At 38.7% G+C, this 24,112-nt stretch overlaps 1 protein-coding gene across 2 annotated transcripts in view; it reads left to right on the top strand.

Annotated features, from left to right (window-relative positions):
* The window catches only part of LOC131192946 (netrin-4-like), a 66,937-nt gene that overhangs the window by 30,512 nt on the left and 12,313 nt on the right, over positions 1-24,112 (top strand). For both annotated transcript variants that reach the window (XM_058172577.1, XM_058172579.1), the window contains 2 exons: positions 13,066-13,192; positions 14,527-14,715. In XM_058172577.1, coding sequence (XP_058028560.1) covers positions 13,066-13,192; positions 14,527-14,715 — 316 coding nt within the window. The remainder of the gene's footprint in view (positions 1-13,065; positions 13,193-14,526; positions 14,716-24,112) is intronic.

Raw genomic sequence — 24,112 nt, 5'->3', positions numbered from 1 at the left:
CTATCTTTTAGAAAACAATCCTTCAGATATGTAAAAATATTACTGTGTTTTTTCCTAATTCTCCACTTCTCCAACCTAACGAAAAAAAGATTGATTGACTACTGTATATTTATTTAGCCTTGTATGCCAATTTCAACAAATTGACTTGACATACAACACCATCAACTATTCTCCTTATTTTTCTTTTTCTCCTAGGATTTTTTTTTATCTTAGTTGTCTTCCTCCAGACACACTGCACTTTGTCAGTATCCTTCCTAAAATGTGGTGACAAGATCTAGGCACAATATTCTATATCTGGGTTGACCAATGCAGAAGAGAGAGAAATTATGACAAATATTGATTTTGATATTGCTTTCTCTAAAAACTCTTTTAACTGATATTCTTCTTTTACAACAGATGTATTAATTTTAAAAGGAAATAAAGAATTAAAAAGGAGGCAAAACAAATTTACATTCATTAAAATAGCTAAAAGTTTCAAAATAACAACTAACCCATGGACCTGCCTGCCACTTTGTGGTGGGGAGGGTGGGTTTCCTGCTTAAGCAGAGGGTTGGACTAGAAGACCTCCAAGGTCCCTTCCAACTATTCTGCTCTGCTCTGCTCTGCTCTGCTCTGCTCTGCTCTGCTCTGCTCTATTCTATTCTATTCTATTCTCAAAGGGAGTCATGAACTGTGATGAAAACTGCATCCCCCCACTCCCTATTGAAACATCTGCAAGAAAGCAACCAAGCTCAGAAGGCACCAAAGATCCCTCCAGATCAGTGTGCCTACAGTTGACACCTTTCCAGAGGTGGGTTTCAGCAGGTTCTGACCAGTTCTGGAAAACCAGTAGCGGAAATTTTGAGTAGTTCGGAGAACCGGTAGTAAAAATTCTGACTGGCGCCGCCTCCATCTATTCTCTGCCTCCCAAGTCCCAGCTGATCAGGAGGAAATGGGGATTTTGCAGTAACCTTCCCCTGGATTGGGGAGGGAATGGAGATTTTACAGTATCCTTCCCCTGCCACGTCCACCAAGCCACATCCACCAAGCCATGCCACATCCACCAAGCCACGCCCACAGAACCCGTAGTAAAAAAAATTGAAACCCACCACTGCACATTTCCTATACAAAGTGCACTGCTAGTACAACATTAATAACAGTACAGCAAATCCTGGAGCAATGAAAATCAGTGAAAAAAAATACTGAACCTTTAACACAGATTCCAACACCATGAGAAGAAAGCAAAGTTGCCTTAAGTTACTCAGCAAGGCTTAGTGCTAGTTTAACCATCCTTTGTAAGGGATTTCCTTGAGGCAGGTCCTTGTTTCTTCCAATTGCTTGAGAGAGTTGCATGGGTAGTTTGGGGACATGACTGATTTTGGAATCCTCCTGTGTAAGAAAAGTTTCTCATGTAGAGAGGATGGAAAAGAAAAAGGCTTGTGAAAGTGGAGAACTTCCATTTTAGACAGCAGTTTGTGACAGACTTTTCATTCCAATGACAAATCTAAATGGATTTGACTGTTTTTGTCTTAAAGTTCAGTAATCTTATTCTGGAACAATGTCTTCTATTTAGAAAAAAAGTAAGGACATTCAAGGATTTTTTTTTTTGCTTTTTACTTTCAGAAACAACTGTTTTGTGTGATTCCACTATAATAAGGTTCCTGATGAGTATATTGAATATTTGGCTACATAAAACCAAAGATGCAAAAAGTCTTTGAATCATTGCATAGGAGTGGGGGGGGAACTGAATAAAATTGCCCTCTGTGAAGAAGTTTCCATATTGGGGATGTTTGTGGAGTCCAGATTCAGGACTAAAAACAGAATTTGACTTTTTCAATTCTAAACAAGCAACACTAGTCAACTACTGAATGCAGCCAATATCTTTGTTTGGTTATTTGGCTCGCTAAAAAAATACAAAAGCCAAAGCAGTTTGAAATGCTCTAATCTTGGCAGAGCTTGACATTAAAAAGTCAAAGGCTCTTTTCATAAACTAATTTCACATCTCTCTAGATTTTTGTCATTTTGATTTGCTTCCCTCTGAAAGGAAATTCCTGACTTCCCTTTCATTGATAGCTTGACAGACTCAACAACTGCACTCAGTTCATGAAATTGTTAACTGAAATTCTAGGCTACCATATCTTAATCATTGGTTAAAAAAATAATAAATTATTGTAGAATCATAGTATCCCAGCAACAAAGGATGTTGTTGTACTCCACCTAGGACAAATATGGATCCACTTAAGAAACAGCACAAGAAAATAAACTGCTAAATATTCTAGTGGTCTCATCAGATGAATAATACATTAAATTAATACAGCTGGTAGAAGAATAAACAAACTGCCCATCACAAGATAAAAAAAAACATTATACGCCCCACACTATTGGCATAGGGAGTGTAAACCATCACTAGACTTCTTTTTTTTTAAATTTTATTTATTTTCCACTGCTTGTTGTGCCATTAAATGACTTCATCTAGCAGCAGAAAATTAAATTGTTTTGTTTAACCAAAATTCATAAGTTACTCATTTCTCAGACTTCAATGGAAAGAAGAATGCATCCTGGAATGTGTACTGACACATTAACAAGAGTTTTATTCTTCTGAGAATAAACTTGATGGACTGTTTCTCCTTTTCACATTAGATGTTTGTTTTATGACCGTGGAAAAGTACATTCCATTTTGAGTAATTTAATTTAGGTTGCTTCCTCTCCTCCTCCTCCTTTATTATCAAGTCTCATCTGCAAACATTAAACATGCTAAATTAATGTTTTAGTAACTGATTTGATTTTGTGGGTGATGCTGTGGCTTTGCAGATGACATGATGATGCCACAGGCACGTAAACACAATCTTGGAAGCAATCACAGCCAACAGGACTGAATTAGCAGTGAAAGCAAATGAGATTCAGGAAACTGATAGACAAGATGACAAAGCAGTAGCTGTGGGAATAAAATAAAATTGAAGAACAAAGTTATACTGCCATGGTGTGCCTCTGTTAATGGACTATCAATTAGGAACTGAGGGAGAACAAAGTTGTACAGGACCAATCAAACTGTAACTTAACTGCTTGATAGATACACTAATGGTTCACAGTCAATATTCATCCATTGTAAATACCCAAACTTCCTTCAGGTCTAGTAATATTGGATTAAAATGTCAATGGAACAATGCAACATTTCTTTGTGAAACAGCAGCCATCATTGCCATTCTGGAAACTTTTTCTTTCTACAACAAATTTCTGACATCTGTATATGACCATTCCAGTTTATCAAATTTATTATCTTTTATCTTTCCTCTCTTAGGTTTACACTTGCTGAGTGTTCAATCCTTACCCCTAGACCAGGATTCTATGGGAATCTTGTTCCTACAACTCTCTTTTTAATCTCATTGCTGATATGTATAGCCAAGTACCTTTGAGCCAACCATTCCTTTCCGCATTTTTCTGTTATTCTTGTTATTGATGTACTTGCAAACTTTCTGATCTGGTGCACTTTCAAAGGCAGCTAACGAATGTTTTGCTTTTTTTAAAAAAAGTTAAATGTTAAAAATATAGAGTTTGGTAATAGTAATAATAGCAATAATAAAATCAATGCTAAAATCAGCTAACTATTTATAGATTGGTAGGAGAAATGTGGGCTTTACTGATTTTCTAAATAATAAGAAAATGAGACCCAAACACAATTTTTCATGAGATCACATCACATAGGCTGAGCAGGGAGCAGGAGACCCTCTTTTGACTGCCAGAAGATAAATCTTGGAGTGCAGGGCCATCCAGGGATTGGCCTGGGATGGGCATGATAAAATGTGTATCATGATAATCATGCTAAAAACCCCACAAGGTTAAGGGTTAAATATGTGAGGGTGGTGTTTCTGTCATGACATCACCACGGGCATATTTTGATTTGAACCATGTGAGTTTGCTCTGGGTGTCTTAAAAAGGAACCTTTAAGAAGGAATCTCCTGTTGTAACAAGACAGGATTGTTGATTGTGCATTCAGATTTTAATGAAGGCACTAATGGCTTGCTGGAAATAATAATTTCCTCAAAACATTGTATTGCAGTTTGAGCACCAGGAAAATACATTCGTAGGATAGATACCTGAACCTTATAAGTAACAATCAAATATGTATTATGCATTTGCTAAGTTGGGTTCTCAGTGCAGGATCTTCCAATGGAGCCTGTCAACTTAGGGACAGCACAAAAAGGAAAGGGATTCATATCCCAAGTCCAAAACAACATTATCACATTTCATATAATCAGTTCTTATTACAAAACTATCGTTTTCTCACTGTTTCTCACTTCGTTTTGTTGACATCAAAGAGAAATGAGAAAAGGAAGTCAAACAAAGATATTTCATATCATTTAATTCCATTCCATTTCTTACTACATTTAATACGCTGCACTAATAATCAATTGATTCCCAAGCAGGGCATCATTTATTAAGCCAAGAAGTCTAATGCCTCTTTTAAAATATTTAAACAATCTGCAAGAATGCTAGTTTGTCATAGTGATGCTCTGGGGAAATGGTCTTTCTTGTGATAGATGAAATAATCCTTCCTGGTGCCTTGGGATCAGGTTTCAGACTTGTGGATCCTCCTGGACTCTATTTTATCCTGTCCAGGAGTACAATTTATCAACAGTCTTCAGGAAGACAGTTTATCAGCTCCATCTGTTGCATCAGTCTTGCCCTGGTCTCAATTCTGCCAGTCGTTTCATGCTATTATATAGCATTCAGGACAAAGTCCTGTGATCTCCTTTACCTTGAAGCTTGCTCAGTAGGCTCTCCTACAGGAGGCACAGGAGGCTCCCTGGCTGCATTTGGGAAGTAGGACCAGAACAATCCTACTTCCCATGAGCTTCTGAGCCCAAATGGTGCCAGGTTTTAACTTTGCAACCTTCTCAGAAAATGGGGAATGGGAACATTGGGAGCCTAAGCAATCTCATGCATCTTTAAAGTAGCACAGAAATCTGGATGATGTAGGATAAAGTCTGCTATTCTAGTAACAGATTAATTCACAGAGTTGGAAGGGACCTTGTAGGCCACCTAGTCCAACCCCCCCACCCCCGCCCAAGCAGGAGACACTACACCATTTCCGACAGATGGCAGTCCAGTCTCTTCTTGAGAGCTTCCAATGAAGCTATTATCTGGTCTACATCTTATAGTAATTTTTGCTAGGACATTTATCTCTTCCTAAGTACTTTTGCACTATAGTACTTCTACTTTCCAACTGTGTGCTGGAGAGAACACACAGTGAGTAAGATTACATATTGTGGATTAGTAGTAGCAGCAGCTATAGCAGTATTAATATTCAATTTGTTAGGATTTTATTTTCAGAAGAATGATCTTAGTCACAAAGCCGCTTAACCTACAAAGACATTGAAGAGTTATTTGCTGTAGCCTGGAGGAACCACGCAGATCAGTTTTTGCTAGGGAGAATTTGTTCATGAGGAGACGACTTTGTGTTGAAAGAAAAATTAGCGTGAAATATCCCAGTAAAGTTTTGATTGTCTGGAAAAGCTACTTCAGACGGCAGAAATTAGGCTGCAGATGTGGTAGTTGGGGAGAGGAAGCATGTCTTCCCTATTTGCTGTTCTTCCCGTCTAACTCATCTTTGTCTGCAAAATGTTTTTCTTCCTGCAGGAAGTTTGGTTTATGTTTAACTTTAAACATAACATGTGCAGTGCATTTGGAATTCCACACTGGAATGGGGTGGGGAGAGAAGCAGCAGCTGGAAAGTGTTCTCAATAGGAACCTGCAAATCTCATGCTAGATTTGGGGTAACACCTGGTAGTGTTCCTAATTGCCAAAGCAGGCATCCCATCTGAGTGCTCCCTCAGTTGCTTTGGACTTCATCTCTCTCAGCCTTTTGCTATTGAGTCAATGGGAGCTGACATTTAAAATAACCTGAGACTCTCAGTTGCCTACCTTAGTATAAGATATGAATAAATCCAGAATAGATTGAGGTTAGATCTGCCACAATTATTAGATTAGTGCTGTGATAGAGATGAATTTATAATGTGGTATGTTAGGCTACGAAAGGTCATAAATTAGTAATCCAGCTGCAGACCAAAGCTAACATCTGTATCCTATTTGGACTGTGATACTTCATATTTTTGGAAGCTATAAAGCTAAAACCCTTAAGGCATTATTTCAAATATAAAGAAGGCAATGTGATGAGGAAAATTATTTGCTCCTGGACCACACAAAATAGAAAGAGCTATTTCAGCACTTTGGTGTATCATTGGAAATGTCCCAGCCTTGCAAAAGGAACCCGATAGATGCAGAGATTTTTGTAGGGAGCAGCAGAAAGTCCCTGCATCACGTTTACCCCAAGCACATAAACTCCATGGATGACTCTGGTTAAAAGTCTGAGGACCTGCCAGTTGGGATTTTTGGTCAAGGAAAAAGGCAGGCTGAAGAATAAAGAAATAGACATATATCATATAGATGTATATGTTTCAAGAGAAAAAACTAAGGCACACACTTCATTAAGTTTCATATAACTGCTGGGGTATATTTGTGTGTGTGTGTTTTGTATTGTTGAAAGCTACAGAAATCAACTCACAAAGTTAGACTTCTATTGTTTAATAAAGTCCAGGGAAATCTGCTGTTGTCCAAATATTGGTGATTTATAGCTTCCAACAGAATCTAGCTAGAAAGGCCAGTAGAAAGGAATGCTGGTAGTTGTAGTCTAGCAACATACTTATAGAATGAATTCGTCACTACTTATAGAATATTCAGATTTTGATATCCTTGTCATCTTTGTCATCTTTTGTTCTTTATTTTTATTTCTTATTGCAGATTTTATTTTATTTTTCTTTAATGGTTTTGCTTGTGAATGCCCAGGGTTGTTGGGAGCTGGGCAGAATAACATTTTAATATGATTTATTCAAGTTCAGTTTCTTTTCTACTTAACTTTAGGAGCATGTGGATTAAAACAAATTTCTTAGAAGGAAAGCTTACAGACGTTTAAAAGGAGACTGATTTTATTTTTAATTGTTTAGCCACTTGTTCAATTAATTTTATTTTAATTGTGGTAAGTATGTCAAATCTGAGCTGCAAAATTCAAGACATTAGATGACAGCAAGTTTAGACTTTTCTAATTCTTTTTGCTGTCATCTAGTGCTTGCCTGGATTTTTGCAGACTTGATATCACAACTGTAGTAAGTAGTTTTCTTTACTAACCATTCTTATGGGGAAAATATAATGCCAACTGAGGCTTTTGATTAGAAATATATATAAAAGTGCTAAAGATTAGTATTCAGTAACTCCTCAAAATGACACTACATGTTCCCAAAATAATATTTTGCTATTAAGTACATGCTATTGGATTCCTTTTTAAAGGAACCATCAACTTGATCAATTGCAAACAAGAATTGTTCTAAGGTATGTTCTTTCCCTTTTTGTCCAATGACAACTAATGGTTGGTTCTGCCTATCATTTGTCAAATTTAATTCAAACATTATGTTCTGCCAATATCTGAATGAATAGCCTCTTTTCTTCACAGCTGGTAAATGTCAAAAGTAAGCAGAAAAATTCACCTAATGTATTCTCTAGACTGATATAGTACCTGTGATGAAAAGATACAAAGGTGGGGGAGCTTTGGGATTAATTCATGCCCTGTTTTCATTTAAGGAAGATGTAAATAAATTGCCTGCTGTCCTTTCTGAAAATAATGCCAGAAAAGGCACGGTTTAGCTTCTTCTCTGTTCAAGCAATCTCAGGAAGTGTATGATTTAGGTTCACAGGAATCAATTGCAGGGGTGAAATCCAGCAGGTTCTGACAGGTTCTGGAGAACCGGTAGTGGAAATTTTGAATAGTTTGGAGAACTGGTAGCAGAAATTTTGAGTAGTTCGGAGAAGCAGCAAATACCACCTCTGGCTGGCCCCAGAGTGGGGTGGGAATGGAGATTTTGCAATATCCTTTCTCCAGAAATGGGGAGGGAATGGGGATTTTGCAATATTCTTCCCCTGCCATGCCCACCAAGCCACAGCCACCAAGTCACACCCGCAGAACCAGTAGTAAAAAAAATTGATTTTCACCACTGGTCAGTTGCCATTTGAACGGGATGAAAACAGACATACATGGTTAAGGTCAAATGGGTATGTACATATGAAAAAAGCAACACTGTATTGTCACATATACATTCTGAGAGCACGTATTATAGCATTTTAACACTACTTTCATGTTTTGGCAAAAGCATCAGATCCTATGGAGCTTTCACTTCAGAATAACTGGCGATGTATAGAGAAACTTTTCTAAACATACCTCAATAATCTCATATCCAAGCATTTTTAATTATCAGACCTTCATAGTTTCATTAATATAAGTTATTACAGTGCCTAAGTTCCTATCCATGAAAACCTTGGGTTTTCTCATTCTCATTCCTCATTCTTAGGACACCTTAAGCTTTCTCTAGAACTTCTTTTGATGGGGATTTAAAATGGTTGTGGAGGTTGGTGCATGCTTCCATGGCTGCTCGCTTCCTGATCTGAAAAAGTCTAAGAGAGATTTGTGTACATTTAAAATTGAAGGTTAGTTGCTGAACGAAGAGTGGTACATGATGAAGGTAAAGCATGCAAAAGAATAGGTAATGGTAAAGGTTCCCCTCGCACATATGTGCTAGTCATTCCTGATTCTAGGGGGCAGTGCTCATCTCCATTTCAAAGCTGAAGAGCCAGCGCTGTCAGAAGACGTCTCCGTGGTCATGTGGCCGGCATGACTCAATGCCAAAGGCACAGGGAATGCTGTTACCTTCCCACTAAAGGTGGTCCCTATTTTTCTACTTGCATTTTTTACATGCTTTCGAACTGCTAGGTTGGCAGAAGCTGGGAGAAGTAACGGGAGCTCACCCCATTATGCAGCACTAGGGATTTGAACTGCTGAACTGCCAATCTTTAGATCGACAAGCTCAGCGTCTTAGCCACTGAGCCATTGCATCCCGCTATGCAAAAGAATAAAGCAATGTTAATGAATCATTCAACAAAGGAGTAAGACAAGGATCTGTGATGTCCCCTAGCTCTTTAAAGTGTTCATGTATAAATATATCAGGAGTGCTTTGTATGTGGCAGTCTGTTGTGTGGATATGATTGGGAGGATTGGAGAAATACGAATTGAATAAGATAGCAACGGGTTACTTAAGTGCGTGTTGTAAAAGGGCCAAGAATGAGTGTTTCTTGAATGAATGTGCTTCGAATACACAAGTGACTGATCTGTAGAATAAAAAAACATTAAAGTTTAAAAGAATAAATGCGGAAGTAAAAGAACGAATGAGGAACTGATTGCAGAACAAACATGAAGGAGGATTGAATTAGTTCAAAGGAGAGGAGAGATCAAGGAAGTTAAGGCTGAAATTCTCAAAACAGAGAGAAATTTGAGATAACAAAAATAGTGAATGCATGTAGTAAAAACAGCAAGGATAGAAAGCTAAGGAGAGAGATATAATGAATGCCATTGTTATAAACGTATCTAACATTTGATGACTATACTGTTTATCTCCTTGTGATTGTGAAACTTTCAACTAGAAGACACTAGCATGCTTATAAATCAATGATTCTGAGGACAGGTGACTCCTGCCTCAAAATTTTAGGAAACTTAGTCCATTGGCTTTTTGACGTTTGTGATCTGAAAGGGCTCTAGAATCTGAGGAAAAAAAACCTTTGGGTCACTGAGGCTTCAGATTGCTGACCTTTTCATTAGTTTCAAATCAAATTAAATCCTTCATTACTGTCATAGACAGGGGTGGGATTCAGCTGGGTCGGACCGGTTCAAGAGAACCAGCACCTCAGATGATCAGCTGGGAGTGAACCGGTTCGCTCGGACAATCAGCTGGGCCTGCCCGCCCCCTGCACTATAGCGACCTATATTTCCTTTGTTTGAAGCCCAGCTGATAGGCACGACAGAGCGGATTGCCGTGCCTCAGCTGTTTTACTCTCAGCGAACTGGTTATAGGAGGGAAAGGGACTGGGATAAAGGTAGCAGACCAATTTACTGAAAGACAAGAGAAAGACGAGGAAAAGTAAAAATAGCAGAGAAGAACTGGAGTGCCAGCTCGTATTTAAAGACAGTGAGAACAACAAGAAATGTTTCAATATAAATACAAAGCTATATTGCTGTACAGCCGTCTAGTAGAGTATTAAAATATAAAAGGAGAAGTTTTGGATTTAATTCATCCCCTGTTTTTACTTAAGTAAATAAATTACCTGTTGTCCTTTTCTGAAAATAATGCCAGAAAAAGATATGTCTTAGCTTCTTCTCTGTTCAATATATTAAAACATTGAGAAGTGGTGATACAATGCAGAAGTATAAATTAAAATAATAACGTTATACCTGGAATTGACAATGAACATAAATGACAATGTTCACTTAATTATTAATTATAATCCTAATTTAGTGTTATATAAGAAGAGGCGAGAGAGAGAGAGAAGGGAAAGAAAAAAATGGTTCAAGGATGTTTTGTGTAGGTGATGCCAAGATCTGAATCTGAAAGGAACTAGATGGTATAGAAATTGTCTGTTCATCCCAAAACTCACAATAAAAGGAGAGTTATAATCTTGTTTCAAAGATCCTTGAAGAAATTCTAATAAAGGAGGCTTTAGTTTGTATAAGGACAGGGACACATAAAACAGAAGAAATTTTTATTCTGCTCCCAGTCCCACAATTCCCTGAATGCTTACATATTTTTAGTTAATCTTTGAAACCTGATTTCCTATGCATTATAAAAAATCTGCATATGAAATACTTTCCTCCATACATCCTGAATATGTATTTTTCAGGGATGCATTTTGCAACAAAACCCAGAAGGAAGAGTTTTCCTCCCTAGGACAAGCAAGTTTTGCTGATTACAGGCAAATCTCTCTGAAGCCAAATTGGATTTGGCATCACTACAAAGTGAACATGCACCCCAAAGAGAAATAATTTTGGTAAATGAGTGACTGTTGTCCAATTCTGGAACAATTCCAAAGTCCTCATTCGAACGGGGTGAGTAGGAGTGGGGTGGGGAGACTAGTTCCCCAAATATACTGATGACGGCCAGAAAGTCACAGCCAATACTATCGTCAGCAGCAACTACCAACAAGAAGATGAAAGGAGATGAGTGGAGTAAACAAATAGGAAGGAAGGATGAAGTTAAATTCAAATGGTGGTACAAAGCTGGGTCCCAATAGAAAATAAAGCCATAGTAGCCTCTTCCCTGTGAGAACTTTACAGGTTTTGGAAGGCTGTCTCCCCTTAGCCTTCTCTTACTTACATTGTTTGAATTTCATGGGTTAATATTAGGGCTGACCTTTCCTTGGGAAAAGAGAGCTGGGAGTCTTGAATAGCAGCAGCACAGCCAACATCACAATCTTTTCCTTTAGCTTTTCCCTTCTTCTGACACTGACCTGGAGTATGATGAAATGTAAGTTCTGAATAGCAATATCAATAGTACTTAGACTTATATATCACTTTACAGTGCTTTACAGCCCTCTCTAAGCGGTTTACAGCCAGCATATTGCCCCCAACAGTTTGGGTCCTCATTTCACTTCGGAAGAATGGAAGGCTGAGTCAATCTTGAGCCTGGTGAGATTTGAACTGCCAAATTGCAGGCAGCCGACACTCAGCAGAAATAGCCTGCAGAACTACATTCTACACTGCATCACTGCGACTCATGAATGTCCATCTTCGTTTTGAGCTTTCCTTCACATAGATCTAATTGAAGCATAAATATACCAGCAGCTTTTTTTGCTCTGTCCTCATGGTCCATCTTGCCCCAATCCATAAGTGTAACAGATTTCAGTCACCTTCCGCTATACTAGTGTTAAGATAGGCCTAAAGTGGATAAAGTGTGTTAGGCTTTACTTTAGATGGAAGCAGGGGTGAAATCCACTTACCTTCGCTACCGGTTCACAAATGTGAGCTCACTCGCTACACTTGTGCATGCCTCCTCCACACATGCGCAGAGCCTTCTACGCATGCGTGGAGGGTCAAAAACAGGACGTGATGACGTCCAGGTGGGTGGGCGGAGCCTCTCGCCGTTGGTGCTACCAGTTCGCCCGACCAGATAGAACCACTGGATGAAGTTAGATAATTGGCAGGGTTCTGGGAAGAAAGGCAGTAGAGGCAGGAAAGAGATTGGCAGTGGGGGCAGCAACTTTTCATGCTGGCATACTTTTCTGCCAACTCGAGGATAAGTGTAAAGAAGAACTTCAATTCAGTGGAGGGAAAAGGCAGTATGTGAGATGGAAAGAAGTCTCCATCCTTTCCCGCAGGCAGCAACTTTTTATGGTCAGTGTTGAAAACATAGTATTGCTGTCCCTGCTATATCCCGTCAAATGTTTCTTTCAGTCCTGCACTTGTCTATATACCCTTTGTGAGTTAAACAGGGAGTCTGAAATGCTAAAGGCTGAAGCCACAATATTCCCTTGTTTTCTAACCCCATCCCTAAAAAAAAAGTCATTCTTTCATTCTAATCAGTTCAAATTTTTGCATGACCAGGTTCCTAGAAAGAATACCTAGAGATGCTCTTTATCATGTACCTTATAGAGATCCAGGAAAGCAAAGCAAACATCAGCTGGGTTTTGAAAGGGAAGGGAATCCTCCAGTAATTCTTGGTAGCTGTGGAACTTTAAGGAACCCTTTTACAGTCTGCACCAATTAAAGTAAGGCTGGTCTAATATCTCTCTCAGGAAATCTGCTCTGTTGCTACTCAGAAGAAGCTTCAAGCCCAAAATCCTTAGAGCCCATCATCTCCATATTTAAGCCTTTTTCAATGCAACTAATTGGGTTGTTGTCAAAACAAACTCTTGCCATAAATCTTGGACTGCTGAAAAGGAGACTAGGAAGTAGGATATAAGTTCTGGGGAGACAGGAAAGAGAAGGCAGAGTTCCTCCTTGCCTTTTTCTTGTGAGGCATGTCAAAGCAAAGAATCCAACTGACCAATTCTTTGGAATGCAGGGAACATACAGTATGCCCAAGCCTTATAAGACCCTTTCTTTTAAAAGTTCTTGCCTGCCTGCAGCTTTTGTTCAGATCACTCGGGTCCTTTTCGTGCTTGCAGCCACTGTTTACAACTATTACTTTTTAAAATGATTTTTTTTTCCTTTGATAGATCCATGGGAAGTGCATGTGCAGACATAACACTGCAGGACACCATTGTGAGAAGTGTGCGCCATTATACAATGACCAGCCATGGGAGCCAGGCAATGGAAAAACTGGGGCAGCAAATGAATGCAGAAGTATGTGGGTCTCGGGGAGAGAGGGAAGGAGGGAGCAACACAATAATGAATCTTTCCAACCCAGGAGCAACGCCCTGGTGACTAAATCTGGATTTATGAAGCTTTAGCAGCAGATGGGGAATGGTCTAAGAAAATGTATGAAAATGCTTTCAAGACCGCCTCTCTTTTGCTCTTTGCATACAGAGAGATATCAGCCATGTTCTGTACCTCAGAAAGTTCAGCTAATATCAAAAGAATAAATTGACTGGAATTATGGACAAGGCAGAAATATTAACATTTAAAAGCAGAATAGTTTTTGACTTCCTCAGCCGCTGTTATATAAGTCCTACATTCACTAGCAAGTGTGTTTCTATGTAGAACATTGAATCATATATTCGTGAATACAACTATAAATAAATAATATTTGGCCTACTTGCTATACTGTATGTTTATATATATTATACAATAAAATAACTTTCTAGTTTTAAAGAGTGTTGTCTTTTTGCCGTTTTCTAATAAAGCCGGTGACAATACCCAGTAGGATTTTTAAAATGTATCAGTTTTTAGCATTATATGGAAGAAAACATTTATTTTCATTGAATTAAGAATAAAAAAAATGGCAACATTTTGTTTGCTGTTGTTTATTGTTATTAGGCAAAATATGGCAGGGATATCAAGCTGGAATAATCTTTGGTAAGAATAAACTGGATAAAGCAAAACTTTAGCCATAGTGAAGTTCTTCACATTTGGGTAAATGATTTCTCTTTATAAAATTTCCAACTATCAGAATCCTTAGGTCTTCGAGGTATGTCACAACCCACCTCTGCTTTCATCTCGTTTTGCTGGCAATTTTTTATAAACAGGTGGTTGGTACTCCAAAGAGAATCAAGTTGAAACTAGTCAGAAGAGGAACAGTTTAAGGTTGGACAATGGTTATTAAGGTTAAGTGCAGCAATAAATGTTATTTATATCTCAGTGGTTTTATAAGAATTAAAGGAGTATCTTTCATTTTTGTTTAATAGTTAAACAAGGCAGCCAACCTATTCACAGATCATATTAATACCTTAATTAAGAACATAAAAGAATCAATTGAAATGTTACATTATTCAATTATTATTTTTGTGCAAACTTAGCTACTCTTAAAACAGATACCAAAATCAATCTTACATTCCTTTACTTAAGGTATATTATTTTTCAGATAGATGGATGACAGACAGATAGACACATGCATGCAGACTCACTTTTCTTCAACTGTAAGAAAGAGCCATACTTTTCTTCCCCTGAACCTCAACTTGTGCTGTGCCTTCTTTTTCTCTTTATTCTCCCTCTCTCAATTTCCTGCTTCCCTACTACAGAGTGCCGCTGTCACCATCATGCAGATAGCTGTCATTTTGACCAGAAGGTCTGGCTGGCCTCTGGGAAGAAGAGTGGGGGGATCTGCGATAACTGCAAGCACAACACTGAGGGTTTCCGGTGTCAGAGGTGTAAGCCTGGTTTTTACCGAGACAGAGCCAAATCTATGACTTCCCCAGACATTTGCAAACGTAAGTGGTTTTGTTTTGCTAAATGTAATACTGAGAAATGCACAAGGGACATGTTTATCAATAAAATACCTGTAGCTCAGGATTGAACTGTTGGTGCTCTCTGAGCTTAGTTATTTTCTTGCAGATGTTTCATTACCAACTAGATAACATCATCAGTGCTAATGGTGAAAATGTATTTATATGCATATTTCTCCTATTTGCATGTTTTTTGAAGCACTTGATAACCATATATCAGGGGTGTTAAACTCAAGGCCCTCGGGCCGCATCGGCCCACGGAGTTCTTAGATCTGGCCCATGGGGCTGCCCCAGAAAAAGTAAAGGACTGGCCCACGATGCCTCTGCCAGTGAAAACGGCACTTGGGAGGGCCGCGCGCAATCCTCACGGCAGGGGTAAAATGCTCCTGGTTCGGACCAGATTGGGCGATCCAGTAGCAATGGCAGTGGGTGGTTCGGAGAACCGGTAGGAAAAATCCCTGCCCCTTCCCCATGCCCAGCTGAGCCACACAATCGTCAGAGCCTTTTTTTTTTTTTACTTTTAAAAGCATTTTTTTAACAACTTCTTCGGCTGAAGAGGTTGTAAAAAATGCTTTTAAAGGGTTAAAACAAGGCTCTGACCATCCCAGCTCAGGTCCTGATTGTCAGAGGCTTTTTTTTAATTTTAAAAGCATTTTTTTAAAGGTAAAAAAGCTGAAGCCTGCTAGGCAAAAAATTGGGGGTGTAGGCAAAAATTGGGGGGGTTCCGTTTGAGAGAGACAGCGGAAGAAAGGAAGGAAGGAAGGAAAAAGAAAAAGGAAAGAAAGAAAGGAAGGGAGGGAGGGAGGAGAGAGGGAGGGGGAGAGAGAGAGGGAGAGAGGAAAAAGGAGAGGAAAGAACGACTACAAACCTGGCACTAGACGCAGTTTAAGAGGATAATCCAGGTCTGGAAGGGACCTGGAGGTCATCTAGTCCAACCCTGCTTCAGCAGGACATTGTTAGTGAATTTCTGTATTTTGATCCCCCAGTCACATAGCCACGCCCACCCAGTCACATGACCCCCACCAAGCCACACCCACCAAGCCACGCCCACAGAACCGGTAGGAAAGAAATTTAGATTTCACCACTACCTCATGGGCTCCATTTTCATAGCAGAGGGCTGCAGGAGGCTGTTACAGCTGGAAAGAGCCCTAGAGGGCTGCATGTGGCTCTCACGAGTTCCGTTTTCACTGGCAGGGTAATGGATTTATATTAATAGATTTATCTATTTAATGCCTTTACCAATGAACTCAGGATAATTATGCATGTATTTGTGCAAATAATGTAGAAAAGTGTATTCCATAAGAGAAATTTATTTTAGAAAACCGATGCAAAATTGCAAAGGAAAATGCATGCTTAGAGAAATGTCTATCAAGCTGCATATGTATTTTAATATGTATATGTATTTTTTTTAATTAATTAAATCAAATTTGAACTTGATATTGTTACAAAAATGGATTGCTGAAGAAATCATCATTGATTGATTAGTCTATCCATACTGAAGACTTCAAGCAACCTGAATCTACTATATTCCCACCATTGATTTCCTTAGCCAAGAATGATTTCCTAATTTTACTGTTGTAGGGGTTTGCATCTCATGAGATCATAATACTTTAATCCCAGTTTTTAGATTTCAAAACCTGGAAACAAAATATTTCCAGTGAAAATGCCTCCCATAATTAAAGCACAGATTTACATTCTGGAAGCTTAGAATTCAGGTTAGTGGGATGAAATTATATCCTGAAATGATTATAGTTGTGGCTGTAGTGTGAAAACTTCTGCAGATCAGCTTTTTATCATGCAGGGTGGATCACGGCAGAAGTCCTGTGTCCAGAGCCCCGAGGGTTTTTAAATAAGACCAGATGACAACTGACATTCAAAGAATCCTGGATTGCATTAGTCTCAAAGATGTAGCTTTTCATCTTTGTTTCTTCTATTTATAACCTGCATTTCCTCTAAGGCATTAATGTTCATTTCATATGTCTATGAGATTCTCTGTCATCCAGGTCATGGTTGTCCTAAAGGTGCTTTTTCAAAGGTGCTTTTCTGAGAGCTGAAGAAGCTTCTTGGATGAGAAGTAAAACGTCTTCAAAGAAAAACCAGAAAGTCCAGTTGCCGCTTGAAAAAGCACCTTTCATATGTAATACTATCATGGGGAGATAGGGCTAAAGTCCGGCTTGTTATTAGAAGTAAGCTTTTCAATTGCAAAGCCAGGGTCTCTTTTTCCTATTACACCTGCTTTCCCTCCAACATTTCTTGAATCAAGTTACTGACTGACTTCTGGGGTTTCTCCTGCCGCTTTGATAGACTAGATCAAGGTTGCCTTTAAACTCAGGTTACATATGCTTTTCACACCGGGATTGCCAGGCCTCTGATGTTGCTCAAGTGACCTCCAGTTCACAACACTTCCTCTGTTTGTGCTCTTTTGTGTTGGCCTTTCTTGAATGCTAGTGCTGGCTCACCCTTCGTACCGTTGCCCACCCCCCTTCCGCCTTCACCTATTTGTAACCTTTTGTGAAAGCACATGGATCAAGGATCTACATAACCTACTGGTATGCCCAGCCGTAGTGCACGGCACCAAAGGACGTTCCCTGTGGCTCTTTCTCCCATTCTCAGAAGTTTTGCTAAAAAAAAAGCTTTGTAAAGTTCTTGTTGCACCATATTAAATTTCAAGATTTAGGGCAGTTGAAAGAGTTTGGATCCTTGCTCTAAAGCCCAGTCGTGCTGCCAACACTCCCTAATCAGAAAGAAGTATTATTAGATAGTCACTTGGATGGGAACAGCTTAGAAGTAAAACTATTATAAGCTGTGGAAACTTTACTAAAGACTGCATGAATGAAACTGTATCTCAGTTTTCTCCAGGGCTCTTTGATCTGATCTGATCTGATCTGACCAGCGACTGCCCAATATGGGGGAAGGCAGTTCCCCCCCATAAACACTAAGTCTGTGTATTAAATTCACCTCTGTGAGTATTAGCATTGGCAGCTCACCAAATTATTCTCATCAAATATGTTTCTTTGAAAATTACAAGCTATATTGGATGTTGTATTTGACAGCATTGGTTAACTGTGAATTCAGTGATATTTTTGTCTTTTGAATCCTTTGTCATTTGCCACCCATAGTATTGGCCATAAAATATGGAAATTAATAGTAAACAGGTTATGAGATATCACAATTCCCAATTGTAAATGGCAGAACAGATTAAATGCGAAAAGGTGCAAAGCATGTTAAAAGAGACAAATACGTTTGAAATTATATTTCATATTTTCTGTTTAATTTTTAATTACCTTATCTTTTTTAAGGATCAGTCCTGCCCTTCTATTGCATCTACATCACATATACTGTCATCATGCCACGTTTGTAACAATCAGAAAATTCATCACGTTTAACTTTTTTTTTCCTGGTTTTGCCAAAATCTGGTCAAAAAGAAAGAACAAAGAAGGGTTGGGAGGCTACCTGAAAGATGCAAAAACAACTTAAGTCCAGCTAGATTTATAGTCCTGTGCCTTTTGTAATGTTTTTGTTCTTCTATGGACTTAGATTTGCACTGCCCATCTTCTGAAGGAAGGTATATAACTATGATAGTTCATTCAGGTATGAGATGAGGTCTTTGCATCACAAAGATACACATTTGCAAATTAACTGCGTTGCATAAGGAGAGGTGCTTGTTTCCCACTGATAGTAAAATAAAATGAATTGAATATGCTTCTGTAGAGTGACAATCAATATTCATTCCTATGTCATGGACAGAGGTAAAATCCAGCAAGTTCTGACAGGTTCTGGAGAACTGGTAGCGGAAATTTTGAGTAGTTCGGAGAACCAGCAAATATCACCTCTGGCTGGCTCCAGGGTAGGTGGGAATGAAGATTTTGCAATATCCTTCCCCTGGAGTGGGGAGAGAATGGAGATTTTGGAGTATCCTTCCCCTGCCATGCTACCAAGCCACGCCCACCAAGCCACACACCCAGAACCGGTAGTAAAAAAATTTGGATTTCACCACTGGTCACTGGGAATGGTTACTATAGATGGGAATGACCTTGGGAGACTAGGCAAAGAGATGCAGCCAAGGGCAGATAAAAGGCACCTTAACCTGCCCTGGGAATGTGCACAGGGCCAGAGGCTTAGAAGAGATTTTCCCTAGTTTCTGGCTAAGGGATGTGGGAGGAGACATATTTAGTTTTATCCCACCTTTATTTTTTTATAAGCAACTCAAGATGGCAAACATACTTAATATTTCTTCCTCCTCCTCCCATTTTCTCCACAACAACCCTGTGAGGTGGGCTGGAGAGAGAGAGAGAGAGAGAGAGAGAGAGAGAGAGGCTTAACCAATAGACCAAATTGGCTTTACTGATATCCTTTCAGACTTTCAAGATTCTCTTAGTGTAATGTTACAGTAAAGTAGAATTAGCTTATCTGGCCGTGTTTCCCATCTGGTCTACCTTGCAAGACTGACATCAGGATGCTGAAACTATTATTACCAAGTATTATATGGAGCTCCTTCGGTACAAGTGTGCTTCCCAATCCAATCATTCATCAATGTTGTACCTTGATGAACGTATCTTTTCTTTTATGTACACTGAGCGCATATGCACCAAGACAAATTCCTTGTGTGTCCAATCACACTTGGCCAATAAAAATTCTATTCTATTCTATTCTATTCTATAGGGTTTTGTTTTGTTTTTTAATTTGACATTAGTCACGTACAAAAGGCAGAGATTCATTACCCCAATCAGAGCAAACGTTGAAGATGCTTGGAATACAGCAGCTGTGCCTTTCTTGAGAAATTCTGGCAACTTTTTGACTCCTTTATTTTTTTATTTTGTCACACAGTATATATAAGCATAAGCATGAAATAACTATACAATATATAAGCATATATATAAGTATGTAATAACTATATTAATTGGATATAACAAAAGGAAACAATAGGACAGGAACGGTAGGCATGCTTGTGCTCTTATGCACGCTCCTAATTTATCATTTACTAATTAATTAATTAATCATTTACCAATGACATTTGTGGATCCTTGTCACTTTGCTTTTATTCTCCTGAAACCATGCATATACCATATGCATAAAGAAGTCACTAGTGGTGTTTAGTTATGTTATGAGTCATTTGGGTGATGCTAAGAAAATACCTACATGAGGCTAAAAACACCTGATGTTTCTCTCTTGCAGTGTTTGCATATGCTTGGTATGAATGTTGATTAGAAAATGGAACAGAATGCATGATCTCTCTTTTGGTATTTATTCTAAAAAAATCACTGGGAAAACATACCATGTGTTGCCAGTGTTGTGTCTGTAAAATTACTTTAAATATCTGTCTAGCATCAATGGAAGTTTTTAATTAGCACTTCATGCTTCTTGGTTTCCCCATTGGTAGGTGATTTCACAAGAGCCCCATTGCCCAACTAGTTTGAGGACTAGCAAAAACATATTGCTGCCTGAAAAACATGTATTATACATACATGCATATAGCAAGTGTGTGTGTGTTTGTCTGTATATCTTTTTTCTTATCTGGAATACAGTTACTTATCCAGTCATGTTAAGTCTATAAAGTTTCTGCTGTACTGAATGCAGATTTGTGTTTCTGGAGAGTTGATACTTATTTTCATGTTTGTTGTGAAGTCTGTTAGCTAGGGACTTTTAGAGAAGGCATGGTGAACTACAAAAATATCTGTGGAACCAGAGCTGGTAACCGTAGTAAAGACCAAAGAGCCAATGGGGAGACTGGTTCTTCAGAATTGTCTTGATAAGGAGAGCTTGGGTGATCATCCAGATGTGCTCTAGTTCAGGGGTCTCCAACCTTGGAAACTTTAAGCCTGGTGGACTTCAACTTCCAGAATTCCCCAGCAAAGCTGGTTGGGGAATTCTGGGAGTTAAAGTCTTCCAGGCTTAAAGTTACTAAGGTTGGAGACCCCTGCTCTAGTTGGCTGATCCTCATGGGGACACCATAGGACAGTATTCATCTGCAGGTTTGAGCACTAGGAGACAAAGGTATTAGCTATCTTGCTTGCAAGTGCAGTAGAGCCTTTTAAACAACACTTGTGTTCACAAGCCCCACTTTCCAATGTCTTTTGGAAATTGCTTATTAACCATCTAGAAGCTATTAGAGACCTTCAGTATGACAAGTGTGAAAAGTCACAGGGCTTAGCCTCAACTGAACAAAAAGAAAAATAATAATCACAAGCTTAAGAACTTAAAGAGTTTGAAATCAAATTCAAATCAAAAAGCTGAACAAGAGTTTGATCTAAGAAAGTCATAAACAAATTAAGGTTCCAAATGAATTTGGAGTAGAGATTTTACTATCAGATTTTGGAATTAATGATAAAAAGCTTTATGATTAATTTCTCAGTGTCTCATGGGAAACAGACTTATTTATTATTGGCTCATAATAAAAATAAGCAACTTTATAATTTTAGAAATTGGACTCTAGGTAGGATTAAAGATTCTAAATAGAAATGAAAAAATGCACATCCAGCTTCTGGTATTGGTTATCTGAGTCTTACAAAATGACACAAAATGTCATAATTTGGAAATATTAAAGGAGATCTTTGAAGAATCAGCTAGAAATTAATCATATCAACATTTTTCAGTAATGTTGTCTGATTCTATGGGTTAGATTCTGTCCAAAATATGGACAGAATAAAGGAATGACAAAAGTAGAGCAAATTTTCTCTAGTAAGATAAAGTATTGAATGTTGCACTACAAATGACAGGCTGTTGAGCCACCAGCCTCTGGTGGCTCAACAGACTAAGACAGTCTGTTATTAACACAGCTGCTTGCAATTACTGCAAGTTAAAGTCCCACCAGGCCCAAGGTTGACTCAGCCTTCCATCCTTTATAAGGTAGGTAAAATGAGGACCCAGATTGTTGGGGGCAATAAAAGTTGACTTTGTATATAATATACAAATGGATGAAGACTATTGGTTAACACAATGTAAGCTGCCCTGAGTCTTCGGAGAAGGGCGGGATATAAATTCAAATTTTTTAAAAAAAAAGGATGATTTGGAAAAGGACGCTTTATTGGAAAAACAAAAGAAACTGCCTAAAGTTTAAAAGTTAAAGAGTTAAAGATAAATCAAGCAAATGACCTGCAAAACTATTTTTATTGGATTCTGAAGAGGTCTGTGTGATGAGATAAAGAAGAATTGAAGAGAAATCAAATCCTATGGCAACATTTGAATGAACTAAACATTAAGAATGTTACCATGCCAGAAAACTGTCCAGGTTTTCAACCTGATTTGCCTGATCCAAAGAACGGTAATGGAGAAGATGAGGTTACACCTAAGGCTCCCTGATCCCTGTATAGTATACTCAGAATAATTCGGACAAAGACTGTGAACGAATTGTAAAAGAGTAGAGTTTCTCATCATACAATCTGAGCCTATCTACACAGGTGGGTTCTTTCATCGATGGAGGCTCCTTCTCAAGTATTGCAGAAGTTGATGGATGGGGATAATCTTATCTCCCCTCGTTATGTACATTGAAGATAAACCAGAAGATGACATGTTGGCAGTCAAACTGGTTGTCCTTTAATCGGATTTCATGGCCGGTAGCTAATCCTCCACACAACTCCACAGCTTTTGAGCCTTCATTTGTGCCACACTTTTGTCCATTGGATCTTAATTAAGCAAAATGCCTAAAGGGTTTGATATCATGTTCCAGGAATAACTCTTGTATCTGCTTCTTTTCACTGGGAAAACACCATGATAAAAATTGCTGTGAAATACCAAAGAAGAAAACAACAAATTTGTCACAGCAGATAGCACAGATGTTTGTGGGATGAGCAACACAGTTCCCAGCTCCTTTATGAGAAAACCATCCTGCCTCTCCCTCCCTCCACCCCACCCTCCCAGTGGGCAGCAAGTTTCGGAGTGAAGACAGATGAAAAGTCTGAATGAAATATCTCATTAATCCCTTAGTTGAGAGCCTGTTTAAAAGAAGTATTCCATTCAGAGACTAGTCCTTGTGCTTGTCTTCAAGGATAAATCCTCAAGCTCCCAGGGGAAAAGAAAGGAACAAGATTCAGATGCGAAGATATCCCTCTGTTTTTGTCATCATGATCAAACATGTTCTCACTTGCTCACTAGCATCGGGGATAGCAAGTTCAAATATTCAAACATTAGTGAAATCCTCCTTTACTGACTTCCTCTTAGCAATACTCAAACATCCCTTCAAAATATAGAATGCCTTAGCCAAAATGTAATATTTAACTATTAACTAAGCTATATTTGAGATTTCCAGTTACTCCAGTAGATTAAACGAATCTTCTCAATGAGGCCGAAAAGTAGAACTAGGAATAAGAAATCATTTTGCCTGAAATTTATGGAGTCATTTCGGAAACTTCAATGAAGCCATGTTCTTTCAGGAGGTAGGGCTACAGCATAAAATGGGCATGGCCAGAGCTTGGAACAAATAGGGCAGTGGTGGGCTGCTGCCAGTTTGGACCGGTTCAGATGAACCAGTAGTTCTGACGATCAGCCCACACACCCCTGCTCTATCCTGTTCTATATTTCCTTTCTGGGTCAGCTGATTTGTGCGGCATAGCTGATTTCCACACCTCTGCTGTTCAAGTTACCGGGGCTGCCTTAGAATAAGCAGCTGAGCTTCAAATTGTTGCATTTTGAATGCTATGTGCAAGCACATTAGGCGTGCATGTGTGTGAAGCCCAAAACCGGTTGTTAAACCTGTTACAGTCCACCACTGAAATAAGGCCATCCTTCATGGTATCATGCAAGAAATCTCCACATTCTATTCCATCTAACAAACTTTCCAAGTGAAGAAAATGAAGAAAATGGGCACCAAGGAAGAATAGAGTAGAGCAGAGTAGAGTAAAGTAGAACAGAACAGAACAGAATAGAATAGAATAACAGTGTTGGAAGGAATCTTGAAGGTCTTCTAGTCCAGTCCCCTGCCCAAGCAAGAGATCCTATACTATTCTGGATAAATGGCTGTCCAATCCCTTCTTAAAAACTTCCAGGGTTAGAGCACCCACAACTTCTGAAGACAAGCTGATTAATTATTGTCACTGTCAGAAAATTTCTCCTTAATTCTACGTTAGATCTCTCCTTGACAAATTTCCAATTGTTATTTCTTGTCTTATCCTCAGGTGCTTTGGGGAATAGGTTGTCTCCCTCTTCTCTGTTACAGCCTCTTAAATATTTGTTTCTATTGATAGGTAGATGAGTTGGAATTTATTTTTTAATAGAATTTATTCCTTCAACTTTATAGGAGTATAGTTTAGGCTTACCATCTCCCAGTTTGGCCAGTTTAGAACATTTTATTCATAAAATCAAATCTAAAAATGCAATACTGGGAATAGGAAAGCAATTGAAAATCTTAAATAAGCAGGCAGGAAAGTAAACAGGGAGAAGGTTCATT

This window comes from Ahaetulla prasina, chromosome 2 (genome assembly GCF_028640845.1).
Source record: "Ahaetulla prasina isolate Xishuangbanna chromosome 2, ASM2864084v1, whole genome shotgun sequence".
Classification (NCBI taxonomy): domain Eukaryota; kingdom Metazoa; phylum Chordata; class Lepidosauria; order Squamata; family Colubridae; genus Ahaetulla; species Ahaetulla prasina.
The sequence above is the reverse complement of the archived record's forward strand: the minus strand, read 5'-3'. Positions and strand labels throughout refer to the sequence as shown.